This window comes from Microtus oregoni, unplaced genomic scaffold, assembly GCF_018167655.1.
Source record: "Microtus oregoni isolate MIOR12 unplaced genomic scaffold, Mior012 000018F_ref0000195, whole genome shotgun sequence".
Classification (NCBI taxonomy): domain Eukaryota; kingdom Metazoa; phylum Chordata; class Mammalia; order Rodentia; family Cricetidae; genus Microtus; species Microtus oregoni.
Window position 1 is genome coordinate 23,861,507 of NW_024543077.1, and position 16,056 is coordinate 23,877,562.

Here is a 16,056-nt window from a genome sequence, read left to right on the forward strand (position 1 = left end):
CATCTGACTCCCTTCTGTGAGGGAAGGATTAATGGTCCTTAAAGGGGAATTCTGCAGAATGGACTGTGAAAGTACAACAGCAGGGGGAAAATGTGCCCATGCCTGGCCTTCAGCTGTGCCGAGGGTGGGTTCAGTGCGTCTGTGACCCATGCATGGTCTGCCCTGTAGAGAGATGACTGTCCAACAGGCACCTGCAGAAGGCACCACAGACACGGATGTGTCTTAGGGTTTCCCAGACGGGTGCAAAAGAACAAAGGACGGGCTGGCGAGATGGCTCAGTGGGTAGCGGACCTAGGGCTTGGCCTTAGGACTTGAGTTTCGTGCCCAGGACCCACATGGTAGAAGAAGAGAATCAAGTCCTGAGAGTTGACCTCTGACCTCCACATGTGTGCTGCTGCAAGTGTGTGTGTGTGTGGACACATGCAATAAATAAGATCAGATGATCAGATGGGTGTTATTTTAGAAAACCCACAACACAGGAAAATATTTCCGTAGTACTTCCGCTGTGGAGCATGAGTTGGGAAAAGGAAAGAGAGCAAGGAACCGAGAAGTCTCCGAGCTGGCTACTGCATTTCCTGAAACGCACGATTAAATAGCCAATGACGACCCTGGGCTTTCCACACTCGTAGTAGCTCCGCCCTTGGTCTCCCACATCTGTGAGTGATGGATCACGTTTTGCTCTCATATAGGGTTAGGCATAGGGCACCTGATGGTGACCACAGCGATACGGCGCCAGGTCGTCTTTACAAATTTGGTATCATGAGCGTTCAAGTGTGTGTGTGTGTGTGTGTGTGTGTGTGTGTGTGTGTGTGTGTGTGAATGTGCGTGAGTATATGTATTGTGTGAGTGTGTGTGCCTGTGAGGATGTGTGTATGTAATATGTGGGTGAGTCCGTGAGAATGCATGTATTTGTGTGTGTGTGTGTGTGTGTGTGTGTGTGTGTGAGAGAGAGAGAGAGAGAGAGAGAGAGAGCATGTGCGGGCCACAGCACTGCACTGGAGGTGGAGAACATGCTGCAGGTGGTGGGTCTCTCCTTCCTCTAGTGGATTCTGTAGATTGAGCTCACACTGGCAGGCTTGGCAGAAGTATCTCTATGTCCTAAGAAGACACCAAAGACACCACAGAACTGGCATACATAGGAACTCACTGTGGGAGCAGGCATGGGGCCTGCATGGTGCTGAGCCAGATGGGCTCCCGGTGCTGAAAGAAGCAGGCATGAGCCCCATCCTAGCCCACAGCTACCTAAGTGGACATCTGCTCGCAGACGAAAATTCATTCTCTCCAATGGCGTCTCACTGGGTGGACAAACCACTCGGAAGGGGAGGCCCCGGCCCACAACAACACGAACTCAGTGGTGGTTTTTGGAGGGTTTTGTCTGTAATGCGTTGTCTAGGGATTTTGCTTTCTTAAAATTTACAGGTCTTTTGTTTCGTGTTTTGTATGGGAGCTCAGTGTGTCAACATGTGTATCGACATCTATATACATATTTCTTGTGCTTTTTCTTTGGTCCCTTTTCTCTTTCTATTTGTTTGATCTCTCCTGTTCTGGCTTATTTATTTCTGCTTTATTTTATTTATTTATTTATTTTTAAAATATTTATTTATTTATTTATTATGTATACAATATTCTGTCTGTGTGTATGCCTGCAGGCCAGAAGAGGGCACCAGACCTCATTACAGATGGTTGTGAGCCACCATGTGGTTGCTGGGAATTGAACTCAGGATCTTTGGAAGAGCAGTCAATGCTCTTAAACACTGAGCCATCTCTCCAGCCCTATTTTATTTATTTTTATGTGCTTGTCGTTTCCTAATGAGAGAGAGAAAGTGTGTGGATTTGGCCGGGAGGTGGAGAGGATCTGGGAGGAGTCAGGTGAGAAGAAAACAAGCAACAACAACAAGCCAGGAAGAGGTATACATTCTAGTAGTCGGGTTGTTTCAAGGGTCCAGGGAGCTGTTACCTGTATCCCAATAGAGAGGCATCGGTTTTTCTTGAAGTCTTTCTTCCTGTCCTCGGTGGCGACAGTGGCTATGGTGGTGGCAGTGGTGGCAGCAGCGGCATTATTGCCCATGTGCTGACTCGCTGGGCCGTGAATCTGGGCATTTGCGGCCTCGATGGCGGCCGTCAGAGCCTTCATACTGTCCAGGCTTTCGGTGGAGTTGCTGAGGCCAGACTGGCTGATCATGTCTCCGCGCTGGCCCTGTCCGTCCATGTAGGCATCCTGCGCAGACTCTGTACTACTCTGGGCTGTGATAGAAATGAAAGGTTTCGTGGTAGTTCTGGGTGGGACTGGAGGTGGTGTCTTCTTATATGTTGTAATGCAAGATGACACTGGAAGACAGCGAAAACAGACACTGTGATTTCTGCGTGGGTTTCAAGCTTCTGACATCGTCAGTGACAGCCCCTGGAAATCGCGGCACGGGAAACACTCTCAGATGCTGAACTTGAACACAAGTCCATGAGCAGGATAAGTGAGGTCTTTGCTGGGGTCAGGGCGGGGAGGGGGTCATAGAGGTACTGCCTAGGGGTAACACACCCACAAAGTAGTGAGAGGAGAAGCCTGGAAAACGCCCACCTCGGAAATGGGCGTTTCTACATGGAAGTTATACATCAACATGAACTAGATATGATTGGTCAGAGGCAGAAGCTCTCAGGTAGCAAGGGAGAAAAGGAGAGGAAGCTCGGAACAGCACATACAGCTAATGCCAAACAAAGCAGCCATCTGGAGTTGATTTTGGTGGTTGGTAATTAACACTGAGGAGGAAATGAGAGGTTGGGAGCATGTGCATGCAGACCCTAGTGAGTGTGGCAAGCTTGGGCCACATCAGCCACTGTAGCTCCCCGGATTATACCTGCCAACACTGTGTTCCTCCCTACCTCCTAATGCCTCCCTTCCATCCTCTGTGGTTTCTGTCTGTTTTCCTACCTATCTGATTTCCCGTCCCGGCCCCTCCCACCCTTGTTTCATTTTTTCGGATGGGGACTCGCTATATAAACTTCTGTTCAGAAGCTTTGTTTGCTGGGCACAACTGCTCACTAAGGGGAACCCCATCCCTACCCCCAACACAATTTTATAACACACTGTTTATAAACCGACTCTGAGAATCTCTCGGTCTCTATATTGCCCCCTTGAAGAGTCAAGCTAAGCCTTCCTTCAGGGCGACTTCATCAAGTCAAGTGTCTGAATGCTGCTATTTCCCTAGGCTGCTATTTCCATGTCCGCCCCGAGGCTCCAAACATCTGGCCACAGCTTTTCAGCATCCTGGAGAACTGTGGCTGCTTCTCAGCTTCCCATCTGTGGAGCATGGTTCAGAAAAAAAGGGACATAAAAACCCATTTCCCCGTAGGACCTTCTGCCAGCAAAGAGCAAGCCCTGGGCAGTGTTTGGAACTCCCTTCCCACTGTCTCTCCATTCTGCTCCCATACCTTCCCCATGCACACACGGCCGGTACCTCTGTGGTTACAGCAAACCCACACAACTCTATCTTGTCTCCTTGGGTCCCAGCTACCACTTGGATAATCTCACCTAATAAAATACTCACTTCTGTATTGCCCATGCTTCCCCAGGTCACTAAAAATCAAAATCCTTAGCCAGCGCGGTGGTGGTTCATGCCTTTAATCCCAGCACTTGAGAGGCAGAGACAGATGGATCTCTATGAGTTTGAAACCAGCCTGGTCTACAGAACAAGTTCCGGGACAGCCAAGACTATAGAGAGAAACCCTGTCTCGAACTGCCCCCCAAATAAAATAGAATAAATCCTCTGATGAACCATAAACAAGAGGGTCCCATTTCCTGTCTCTGCTGTTCTGTGACTCAAATGATTTCCTTATCGATAAAAGAAAGGGACACAGCAATGTTGTTTTCCTAGGCATTGCCTGAGAATCGAAGGAAGAAACCATGTGTTGTCATGTTACACTATCACATGCTCAGGAGGTGTGAACACACGCAATGGGGTCACCTTCGTTATGTGGTCAGATGCTCAACAAACACAAAGAGAAACCTGCATACACTGACTGCCAGGCTCTCCCGCGGATCCAAACACTGAGAGATTGACAATTCAGATCAACTCCCTCTTTTCCCTTTTTTCTAGCTAATGCTCCTGAGGAATAAGTCCTCCAGGAGAAGATCCCACTGGAAGATGTCCCTGGTGCCTTCGGGGTCACGGCAAGAACCTGGATTCAAGTCCAACCCACTGCCTTACATTTGAGCCTCTCACTGAGTTACGGGAGCTGGAGGGGACCGCTAAGTTGTCTCACTCGGCTTGGTTCATGTACTTCTAGCCCCTGTGATGCTGTCTCCTGCCTCCCAGAAAGAGGTAAAGGTGGCAGCTGTGTTCCTGATCTATCTGACGACCCAGAGAGGTTCAAGAGGGGCGAGAGCCATAATTAGGATATCCACTCCCACCTGAACCTCAGATCACGACATGATTTCTTTCTGTGTAGCTTTGAAGCCTGAACTGGAACTCGCTATGTAGACCAGGCTGGTCTCGAACTCACAGAGATCCGCCTGCCTCTGCCTCCCGAGTGCTGGGATTAAAGGCGTGCGCCACCACCGCCCGGCTTGACATGACTTCTAAGGCGAGTCGTTACAATATGAACTTATTATTTCACTCAATAGCTACCTACTGTCAGGACCTTCGGTCCACCCCTTCCCAGCGCACAGGGTCTGCTATTTTTTTTAATTTATTTATTATGTGTACAGTATTCTGTCTGCAGGCCTGAAGACGGAACCTGATCAACACAGATGGTTGTGAGCCACCATGTGGTTGCTGGGAATTGAACTCAGGACCTCTGGAAGAGCAGTCAGTGCTCTTAACCTCTGAGCCATCTCTCCAGCCCCACAGCATCTGCTCTTACAGGTTATTGATTTACTTCTTGCTCTGACCCCTTCTGCTTTCTCCTTGTTATACAGATCATCAGACAGACAGACAGCTGTCCATCTGCCTATGTGGGTCTGACTCCAGAAACAAATCAAGTGCTCTCTAAGCAACAACAACAACAACAAAAACTTAGATTGGTGCATTAAAATATCATTTCATTTTCTGTAATATAGAGGAAAAAGTCCTGCCATGGTTACATCCCAATATCTCCAATGCCCTGGCTGGCTTTGCCTCCTGCCGGGTCCACACACTTCCCAGACCAGCCGCAGTTTTCCTAGTGTCAGACTGTTCAGGGGCAACACTGGGGACATGCTGCCACCGCTCCGAGATGCAAAGGTGATCAGAATTTGAGATTGTCCTACTTTATTTTTTTTAATATTTATTTATTTACTATGTATACAGTGCAGGCCAGAAGAGGGTACCAAGTCTCATTACAGATGGCTGTGAGCCACCATATGGTTGCTGGGAATTGAACTAAGAAGAGCAGGCAAAGCTCTTAACCACTGAGCCATCTCTCCAGCCCCATTGTCCTACTTTAATAAAGAGGGTCAGGAGCATGGCTGGGGCTTGCTGGCCTCCTGTTTACCTCCATGTTCAGGGAGATACCCTGTCTCAAAAGAATAACATGGAGAGTTATGGATCAGGCTAGGCAGGGTCCATTCTGGCCTCTGTGTATATGGATACTTTGTACCTGCAGGCAGACTTGTGAATACAATGCGCATAGAGCTAGAGACAGACAGACAGACAGACAGACAGATAGAGATAGACAGACAGAAAGGCAGATAGATTATAGATAGATGATAGACAGATAGATGATAGATAAATGATAGGTTGATAGATGATAGATGAATAGATGATAGGTAGATAGATAGATGTTAGGTAGATAGATAGATCATAGATAGATGGTAGATAGATGATAGATAAATGATAGGTTGATAGATGATAGATGATAGATGATAGATAGATAGATGATAGATTGATAGATAGGTTAATCATAGATAGACAGTAGGTAGATGATATATAATAGAGGATAGGTAGATCATAGATAGATTATAGATAGCTAGATGATAGAGAGGAGAGAGTCAGAGACAAAACAAGACTTTACAAACAACAGATTTCTGTCATTTCAGTTAAATTTTTAACACTGACTATTTTTTTTTCTTCTACAGCATCTCATATGGATCAGAATGGCCTTGAATTTGCTTTGCAGCTGGCCTTGAACTCCTGACTCTGTTTTGATGGTCAGGTAGTATAGGTGTGGACTGTGACTCAAGGTTGTCTACATTCTAAATGGAAGTCAGTGTTCACGTGGAAGCCTCCAGAGGGGCTGGGCTTTCTGGAAGAAGATGTAGCCTCCTCCCATTCTGGCCATCCTGTGGTCTCCTAAGCACAGATGCCAGGTGGCCCTGGGGACACACAGCAAGCACGGCAGGGACACTCTTTGAACTGTTTCTTTATCCCCGAGTTAAAGTCTATGGTTGTTCTGGGGCGTGCAGGTGCCCACGGAGGCCAGAGTCACTGGACAGCCTGGAGCTGGCGTTACGGGTGGCTGTGTCTTCAGATCATGGGTTCTGGGAACCAAGTTCAGGTCCCCTGTAACAGCCGCTGAGCCATCTCTCCAGTTACCCCCACATTGTTCTCTTACTAAGGCTGTCTTGTTGTTTTAAGACAGGGCTTTTCTGTGTAGACCTGGCACTTGCTCTGTTGACCTCTTGTAGTTTTTACTGGCTTAGCTAATGGGTCATGGAAACATCAAGCCATATGGCAGAATGGCTTAGCAGGTCTTGGTTACTATGCCTGTAACTGTGATCCTCCTGATACTGGACCTGGCCTCTCTGGAGAGAATGAATGTCTAAGGAGACACTTATGCTCCCCTCTTTGGCTATAGAGTAATCAGAGTATTGAAAGGAAGGCCCCTAAGAGATTAGAATTTCCCCAGAGGAAACAGTAGAAGACCTTGTCTCTCCCACTAGGACTGACTGTTTAGCTGGCCTTGCAGAGGAGGCCTGGAGCCATAGTGGTAATGGGCCAGGGACCACACCTTTTGGAACCACATATCTCTTGCTTCTAGTTACCCTACACTCATGTCAGGACCCCAAAAGATAGACCAGGGGACACCACTGGACCTCTTTGTCTCCGTGCCAACACTGAATGATTCTCCTTTTTCTGCTTTTCTCTGTTAATTGGTTCATTGAGGATTGGTAGCAAAACCTGACTTCTTGGGGCACAGGCTGTGACCCCTGAGTAGAGTAACAATATACGAGCAGCTCAACAGGGAGTACAGATAAAAACATCAGGATGGGTCCGGGGAGGGGGCTGTCTCAGAGGCTGAGAGTTCTCACTGCTCTTGCAGAGGACCAGGGTTTGGTTCCTAGCACCCACATGGCAGCTAACAACCATCCCAGAGGACCCAAGCCCTCTTCTGGTCTGTGGGGGCACTACGCACATGGTCTGCACAGACACATACAGGCAGACACCCATCACATACTAAATAGCAACAACAAAAATATCACCACCTATCCTACTAGCTACATCCAGTCATTCAAACGAGGTGCTGGCGTACACTCTCAGCATTGGCAAGGTGGAGGCAGGTGATCCTAAGCTCGTAATGTGGCTAAACAGTGAGTCCGAGCGACATGAGACCCTGTACGGAGAACAAAACAAGACAAAATACCCTCCAAATCAGTTCCACAGTCGTCAGAGGACCTTTCTGTATGTAAGCACAGTATCTTAAGGGACTTCTAATGCTGGTGGCTTTGAGTCGCTAGGTCTCTGAAGCCAGGGTCACAGGCTTGCTGAACAAGGGTTTTGCCCCTGAGCCTCAGCCTGCTACTGCACTGAACTTGTATCTAAGCTGTTATTAAGCAAGCCTCGGCATGATAAGAAACCACATGATAAGAGAGAACCAGGTCCTGCAGGTTGTCCTCTGATCTTCACACGCACACAGGATCACACGTATGCATGCTAACCAAATTGGTGAAAGAAATAAAAAAAATCAAAACTAACATGGGTCCGTGAGATGGCTCAATGGTAAAGGAAACCAGCTGCCAACCCTTACAGCCTGTGTTTGTTCCTGGCCCAACCCACGAGGTAGAAGGTGAGAACTGACTCCCAAAAGTCCTGTCTTCCATATGTATGCATACCATGGCATGCATATGCCCATATATAAGTACGTGTACAAAATAAATAAATAAATGCACGCAATTTTAATTAAAAACAAAACGAAACAACAACAACAAGAAGAAGCCAGGCTTGGTGGTTATTCCCAACACTAGAGAGGCAGGCTGATCTCTGTAAATCTGAGGGCATCCTAATTTACACAGTGAGGTCCAGGCTAGCCAAGGCTACATAATGAGACCTACATAAGAAAACAAACAAGCAAACGAAATCCCCACAAAATAGGTAGCCATGAGTTGTTCTATAGTGAGGGCTCAGTTCCTGGGAGTATACCAGCACAGAGTAGTCAACTTTCTTTCTCTTCTTTTTAAGATTATTTTATTTTATGTACATGATTCTTGCCTTCATGTATGTCTGTATATCACACGCATGCCTGTTGTCTACGAGATCAGCAGAGTGCACTAGATTCTCTGGTGCTGGAGTTGGGATGGCTGTAAATCATTGTGTGGGTGCCAGGAATTGAACCCACGTCCTCTGCAAGTGCTCTGAACCCCTGACCCATCTCTCCAGCCTCAGATCAGTCAATTCTCAGGGGTGGAAAGATACAGAAATTGTATCAACATTTGATAGACGGGCGACCTTGCTAAAGCAACTTTATCTTTCTGAGGGGGTAAAATCTAGAAAGGCATTTTGGGTAGCAGCGTTCTACTGAAGGTGATGTGAACCAGATGCAGGAGGAACCACCACTGCACTGTGTGGCAGTAGGGTGTCCCGGAAAAGCATCCTGGCATGGAGGACACAAGTGCTAAGAGAGATGTTTGCTGCCACTGTTTCAAGTCAGGGAACCAGGAATCGTTGTGGTCACACAGTTTACAGTGATGTGCTCGGCCAGGCAGGAACCCACCTGGTGCCAGACAATCCTGGCCCTTCACTGGGGAAATCACAAGCCCGAGATGGCAAAGAAGCCGAGATGAAGAATGAGCTGAGATTCTCCTAATCATAGACAGTAACACTGGACACTGCTAAGAACTATCCTTCCTTCCCTCCCTCTCCCTCTCCCTCTCTCTCTCTCTCTCTCTCTCTCTCTCTCTCTCTCTCTCTCTCCTTCTCTGAGTCAGGGTCTTACTATGTAGCTGTCCTGGAACTTGCCGCCATGTGGGTGCTGTTCTGGACAAGCAGCCAGTGCTCTTATTGGCTGAGCCGTCTCTCCAGTACTCTGGCACACGCCTTTAATCCCAGGATCTGGGAGGCACAGGCAGGTAGATCTCTGAATGTGAGGCCAGCCTGATCTACAGAGAAAGAGAACTCCAGGACAGCCAGGGCTACACAGAGAAACCCTGTCTCAAAAACAGACAGAGTCTCACCATGATCCCGAGACTGGTCTCGAACACTCAATCTGCTTCAGCCTCCCACGTAACTGGGGCTACAGGCACCCCAAACCAAATTAAGTCAAAGTTCACGCCTCTGTTGGGAACCATTTCAAACTTATTCACTTACTAAACCTATAAGGAGTTGCTACAATGTGCAGAGTGTTAGGATGCAGGCATTACGCTGGCCTGGCCTGTCATCTGGCAGGATGCACCCAGGCTTTCCCTGGCTGGCCCAGGGTCCTAATCTGTATACAGGTGAAAGGGCCCTTTAAGAGACAAGCTCCGCCCACTCTCTCATCTCTAGCTCTCTCCCCCACCTTTCTTCTGAAGAGGCAGCTCTCTGTTTCTCCTCCCTTGCGCTCCCTTCCTCCCCCCCCCCCCCTTTAATAAAAGGCCACACTCAAGCTCTCTCTTCTAGGCGTACTCTGTCACCTTCCTGGGTCCCACTTGCGCTGTGTCTAACACAGAGGGCTATGTGGGGAGGAATCTCTCCCAATGCTGGGAGAAGGTGTTTTGTGGAGGTGTCTTCGGGATGAATATAAATAAATATTTTATTTAAGCCTGGCAGTGGTAGTCCGCGCTTTTAATCCCAGTACTTGGGAGGCCGAGGTAGGAGAATCTCTATGAGTCTGGGGCCAGCTTGATCTACAGAGGGAGTTCCAGGACAGCCAGGGCTACGTAGAGACCCTGTTTTCTCTAGGAAGGCCTGTCTTCAGTCCTTCCTAGACTAACAAAATAAAGAAATAAATAATAATAAAAAAATAAGGGAGAGAATAAAATACCCAAGTATATATAAATTTTTAAAAGTCAACAAAACGTTACAGAAACTCTACCCAACAAAGTCCACATGGAAAAGTTACTGCACTGTTTCAAAAATATTTACAGCTTCCCCCTGTCCAGGCCACCCAGAGAGATAGGGTGGCTTGTGGTGCTAGGCAGGGGCCAGGAACGCCTGCTCGCTGTCTGCCAGCCCACCTCGGGGAGGTACAGTGCACTACACAGGAGTCTCTCCGTTAGTTCTGGCTCCAGGAAAGTGGCCGCCTGAGAATGACTTCCACTCAAGACATCCTCCTCGGGGAAAACTTCCCTGTCTCCGAAGGAAAAAAAAAAGCAAGCGGCTGTTGTGAGCACCGAGGATGGGGAGGGGCTGGCAATAACTCTTGCAGTCATCCACACCCTTGCCAGTTGGTGGTTACCAAGATCCCAGACACTTCCTAATGCCAGACAAATGCCCCAAGCCTCGGCATGTCTGGCTTGAAGATCTATTCAACTGATAGCCCCCGCCTTTTCTAGGGAGAGCCCCACTACCCGGCTAATCAAACAAAACATTGTTCTCAGATGGCATGAAGAAAGGAAAGGCTTGTCCTCTGGGCCACGACGTTTGGGGTTTATTTAATACACACACACACACACACACACACACACACACACACACACTCCTAATTAAAAGGTTGTTACAAAACCTGGGCTTCCCGAGACCGAGGTTGTTTTGCACAGCGCGAGCACTGTATAAAAATCCGGGAGGGGAGGGGAGGAATCAGAAAGTTAAGTGCCATTAAACAGAGAAAGAAGAACAAGAAAAAGCCCCAGGCACTTGATGCCTGGAACTGATGTAAGACGCAGCCACTCCTCTGTTAGATGTACAACTGAACAGCGCTCAGATCCGCCGCAGCTGCTCTCCAAATGTCTGCGCTGGCGCAGGGCAAAGCCTGCAACCCACCGAGCTTCAGGAGGGCTTTTCTCATCCACATCTTTCCCCGAGCTCTCTTAGGAACCTGGCAACAGGTAACGTGGCAACCTTTGACTTCGAAAACGGCGGGTGGGATAATTTCAGGGCACAAATGGATTGTTTTCCAGCCAGCTGCAACTCTCCTACCGCCCCCGCACCCGACCTCCTCCCTCCCAAATCAAAGTTTGGGAAAACAAACTAAGCGCTGCTGCAGGGCTACCCTTGCTCTTGGGCGTCCCCTGGTGGCCAAGGTAGGAACAACACATGTGCTTGGAGCTCCGCAGCAATTCCTGCTGGTAAGTGCCTTTGTTGGCCCTGCGGACTGGTAAAGAGCTGGAATCTGTCCAGAAACTCTTTTTGTTTGTTTGTTTTTGTTTTCGAGACTGGGTTTGTCTGTGTGGCCTTGCCTGTCCTGGAACTCACTAGGTAGCCCAGGCTGTCCTGGAACTCAGCCTATGCGTCCTGAGCGCTGGGATTAAAGGGATGCACCAGCCACGTCCAGCTCCAGAAAGGCTTCATTTTTATCTAAGCACATTAGCAACTGTACCATCTATATGCTGAGTAAAACCTCTGGACTAGGACCTAGAATCCCTGAAAGCAAACACTGGGCATCCCGAGAGCATGCATGGCAGATGGCCCAGGCCTGTGAGTCCTTCTGGGGATGATGTTTGGGGGGGGGGGGGCAATGACCAAGGTTCAAGACCAACCTGGGTTCCCTATTCAAAGTCTGTCTTGAAAAAGCATCATCAAAATGGGATTCCTGCTGTGACGACTCCCAGTCTCCTCCCGTGGTCTCGTGTGCCTCCCCCCCCCCCCCCCCCCCGTTTTGTCTTAATGTGTATTCTGCATGCAGATACCTTTTGGGTCTGCAGTTTTCCCAGTCAGCCCTGCTGGGTTCCTATCTGCAAGGATCACTGAAGACTTCCACACTGCCAGGCCAGGTTCCCAGACAGCAGCCTCCCAGCCCCAGCTACACCGAGGAAAATGCCAGTGGCAGTGTTTTTAGGGTGTCTGGCCCTCTCAGACTGCCCCACCCCCTTCCTCCCTTGGGCAGGAATGGAGGCCCACAGTTGTGGGCTGCTATTAGCCCAAGCACCTGGCACTCCTCAGCTCTGCATCTGGAAATGGTACCCGGAAACTCGGAGTTCAGATCAAGGAATTGTTCTTTCTTCAGAAACTTCCATTAATTACCTAAATTAGAGGGCACCGAATGATGCTGGGAAGGAGGTGTCTCTGCAGAAGGCTCAGGTCCCGGGGTTACGGTCTGAGCCCCGTCACAGAGACTTTTAGTGAAGTTTGACAATCAATTAAGTAATAAGAGGAGCTCAAAGTTGCCATATGTGAAGAGAGGACATGCCTGAAACCATAGACAAAGCTGGGGATCTGAGCCAGCATGGCCTGCGTCCCCTGTCGTGTCTGTCCGTTCGTCTGTCCCCACCCCCAGTGCGACTCGCAGCCTTCCGAGAGCCAGGGCACCTGTGTTGAAATCGGGGCATTTCCATCTTCAGGATTACTAATTTCCAAGGCGCGAGCGAGTATCGTTCCCAGTTGGGAATTTGATCTGGACTTGACACTTCGTTCTCCTGGCTTTGCTAATAGGGGCCCTTGAGTCATTTGTGTACACAGATGACAGCCCCGGCTGCTTCAGCACTGCCAAGATTTCGTGTCCATTTGACCCATGACTCTACGGAGTGGTTTCTACCGTGGACTCGGATCACTTCCTCTTAGACTTAGGGGATTGTTTTCTTCCTCTTCTTCAGCATTTGTAATCATGTGTGTGTTTTTCAAAATGTGTCCCGGCCTGGCTCACAGGTCTTCCTGAGTTGAATGGACTGTTCACAGAAGGGGAGATTGGGGGCCCAAGGTCAGAGTCACAGAATTATAGACAGTTTCCTGTTTCGGCAACTGCTTTCCCAACCCCTCGGTTAGGGAGGATTGAGTTTTGGTGAAAGACAGCATGCCAGTTGGGTGTGGTGGCATACAGCTGTAACTCAATACTGGGGATTATCAGATGTCCAGAGTCTTGCTGTGTAGGAAAACTCAGAACTACTAAGAGTGTGGACATGAAGCCAGGAACAAGAAAAGTGATGTCTCTGATGCTCTCATAGGCCAGCCAGCTTTCATTTCTCTCCAGATGCCGATTCTCAGCCATTTGGCTGACCCTATATACTTTTTTTCCTGGCTGGATCGAGAGAAAGACGTTCACCAAGGATGTATGAAGAGCACAGCCAAGCATTCTTGTCCTTCTCACCCATGATGACACGGTGGATCCTAGACCAGGTAGGTCACAGTCATGACACGGCGGATCTTAGACCAGGTAGGTCACAGTCATGACACGGCGGATCTTAGACCAGGTAGGTCACAGTCATGACACGGCGGATCCTAGACCAGGTAGGTCACAGTTATGACACGGCAGATCCTAGACCAGGTAGGTCACAGTTATGACATAGTAAATGTTGGCTACATGAAGGAATGAAGGACAACGGGAAGACATTTCCTGGAGAAAAGGGAAGCAAAGCTAGTCCGGGTGGCCTTGGGTCTCACAGTCCACCACCCACCCCTCCCTGTAGCCACAAGGTCAGCACCTGCAGGCTGCACTCACTGTGAATGTTAAGGGACCTGGAAAGACAGACCAAGCCTTCGCTGAACACGCCAGACTTTTATTTGCTATTCTCTCTGTATAGCATAACAACTAGTTGCTTGGTGTATGTTCACACAATCCTAGCATGCAGGAGGCTTAGGCAGGAGGATTGCAAATGGAAAGCCAGTCTGAATCACAAAGTTGGATACTTGTCTCCAAAAATTAACATCTAGCCAGGCAGGTTGGCATATACTTTTAAGCCCAGCACTTGGGGGAGAGAGAGACAGGTGGATGGATCTCTGTGACTCTGCGGCTTTCCTAGTCTACACAGCAAGTTCTAGGCTACCCAGGGCTACAGAGTGAGACCCTGTCCTAAAAAATATGTATGGGTCTATGTCAATGGTAGAGTATGCCTGAGATTGATCTCTAGATCCACCGAAATAAAAAATAATATTCCCAAAGCGTTTGTATTAGGTGTTAGAAGTAATCTCAAAATGGCTTATAGTATATTGTTCACAGGTTATGCAAATACTACCCAAGAGATTCAAGTGGCTGAGTATTCCTATAAACATGCAGGGCGAGAGGGTGTTCCAGAATCAACTCTCCAAGGATACCAAAGGACAGACAACTACATAGTCTGTTGTCCCCAGTGCCTACTTCTGCTGGTACTAGTCAGGGCTGGCCAAGTGCAGCTGTGAATGCCACCTTTTGCCATGGAGCTAGTATGTCAAACCCCAGAGTCATGGGGTTGAGTGACTGCCCAGCTGTAGAACATGAGCCTTGTATGTTCGAGGCTCAGAGTTCCACTTCCAGCATCATCAAAATGAAAACTGTAGTTTCTGTTCTCACCTGTGGTTTATCTACCTCATATCCTCCTTTGTCTCTGCCGGGTATCACACTCAGGTCCTGATTGGCCAATTGGCCACTGCTGAGTGGCCCGGATGTTCCGCGTTCCCTGTCTGTCTGAGTGCTTTTCTTCCCTGTAGTTCCTGTCAGATCAATCTTATTACAATACCTGTCACTCATCATTCTTGGGCTTTTGTCTCCTGTAGCCTAGGCTGGCACAGAACTCACTGCATAGTTGAAGCTGACCTTGAACTCCTGATCCCCAACCCCCTCAACTTTCGAGTGTTGAGATTACAAATATGCCATTGTATCTGCTTTCCCTTCTGAGAACCTTTGTTGTCTTTACTTTTTTGAAAATTTTTGAGACAGGGTTTCTCTGTAGCTTTTGATTCCTGTCCTGGAAGTAGTTCTTGTAGACCAGGCTGGCCTCGAACTCTCAGAGATCTGCCTGCCTCTGCCTCGGGAGTGCTGGGATTAAAGGTGTGCATCACCACCACCCGGCTTTTCTTGTTTTTTTGAGACAGCGTTTCTTTGTAGTTTTGGAGCCTGTCCTGGAACTTGCTCAGTAGACCAGGCTGGTCTTGAACTCGCAGAGATCCATCTGCCTCTGCCTCCTTAGTGCCACCACCGCCCGGCTAAAAATCTTGTTATTTATTTTATTGATTCATTTGCTAAAGTCTCACGCAGTTTAGGCTGACCTGGGACTTGAGGATAACCTGGAACTTCTGATCTTCCTGCCTCACCTTCCTAAGGGTGGGGGTCTAGTAAGCAGACCATAGCTGGCATTTGCTCACCCGGAGGCCAAGACCATAAGTTGTGGAGGATTCCTATACTGGAGGAGAGTATCAAGCTCATGGTATTTGTCTGTGTTGCTTCAGGAAGTGAGGGGCCTGTTTAAGAATGACGATAATCACATCTATGGGAGCCCAGGCCTGCTAAGTCCTAACTGACCGGAGTCAGGCTTTCCTGGGCAGCCCTTGACTGCAGCTCTGCCTAGGGATTGCCAGCAGCCTGGAGAATGTACTGGAAAGCCTCAAGCCTGAAAAACAGGGTTTGTGCTTCGGCGGCGAAGAAAGGAAACCAGTCTTCCCTTCCTATTGGTGTCTGTGGGGTCTGGAAGGCGGGGCTGTGGGAGGCGCCAGCAGCGAGGTAAGCATTTAATTATTGATATCCTTTCTACCTCCTAGAAACCCTCGTCTTTCCAAGGGAAAAGTGTCCTGTCATCTGGCCTGGCCTCCGCAGTCCCTCGGTGCTGATCACCATGGGCCCTGAGGATGACGAGTCACTTTACCTGCTGTGTCATTGACAGCTGAGGACACAGATCTAAGAAACTGTCCCAGCGTCCCCCAGGACTCGTTCCCACTACAGTCACCCTGGGGTGTAGCTCAGTCGTAGAGCACACACCTGGCGAGCAGAGGGCTGTATTTCAAGCATGGAGACAAAGGACAGGAGGCACTGGTGAGTGCTTGTCATCTGCCAAATTTCAGTTAAAATCCTTTTGAAGTTAAGATTAAAACTGGTATCATGTTACTTCAA

At 48.7% G+C, this 16,056-nt stretch overlaps 1 protein-coding gene across 12 annotated transcripts in view; it reads right to left on the reverse strand.

Annotated features, from left to right (window-relative positions):
- Nucleotides 1–16,056, reverse strand: part of LOC121458699 (disks large-associated protein 1) — a 798,580-nt gene that overhangs the window by 51,324 nt on the left and 731,200 nt on the right. For 10 of the 12 annotated variants that reach the window (XM_041667976.1, XM_041667977.1, XM_041667973.1 and 7 more), the window contains one exon: nt 1,958–2,328. In XM_041667976.1, the coding sequence (XP_041523910.1) occupies nt 1,958–2,328 (371 nt within the window). The remainder of the gene's footprint in view (nt 1–1,957; nt 2,329–16,056) is intronic. The other 2 variants (XM_041667979.1, XM_041667985.1) reach the window with 1 other exon arrangement.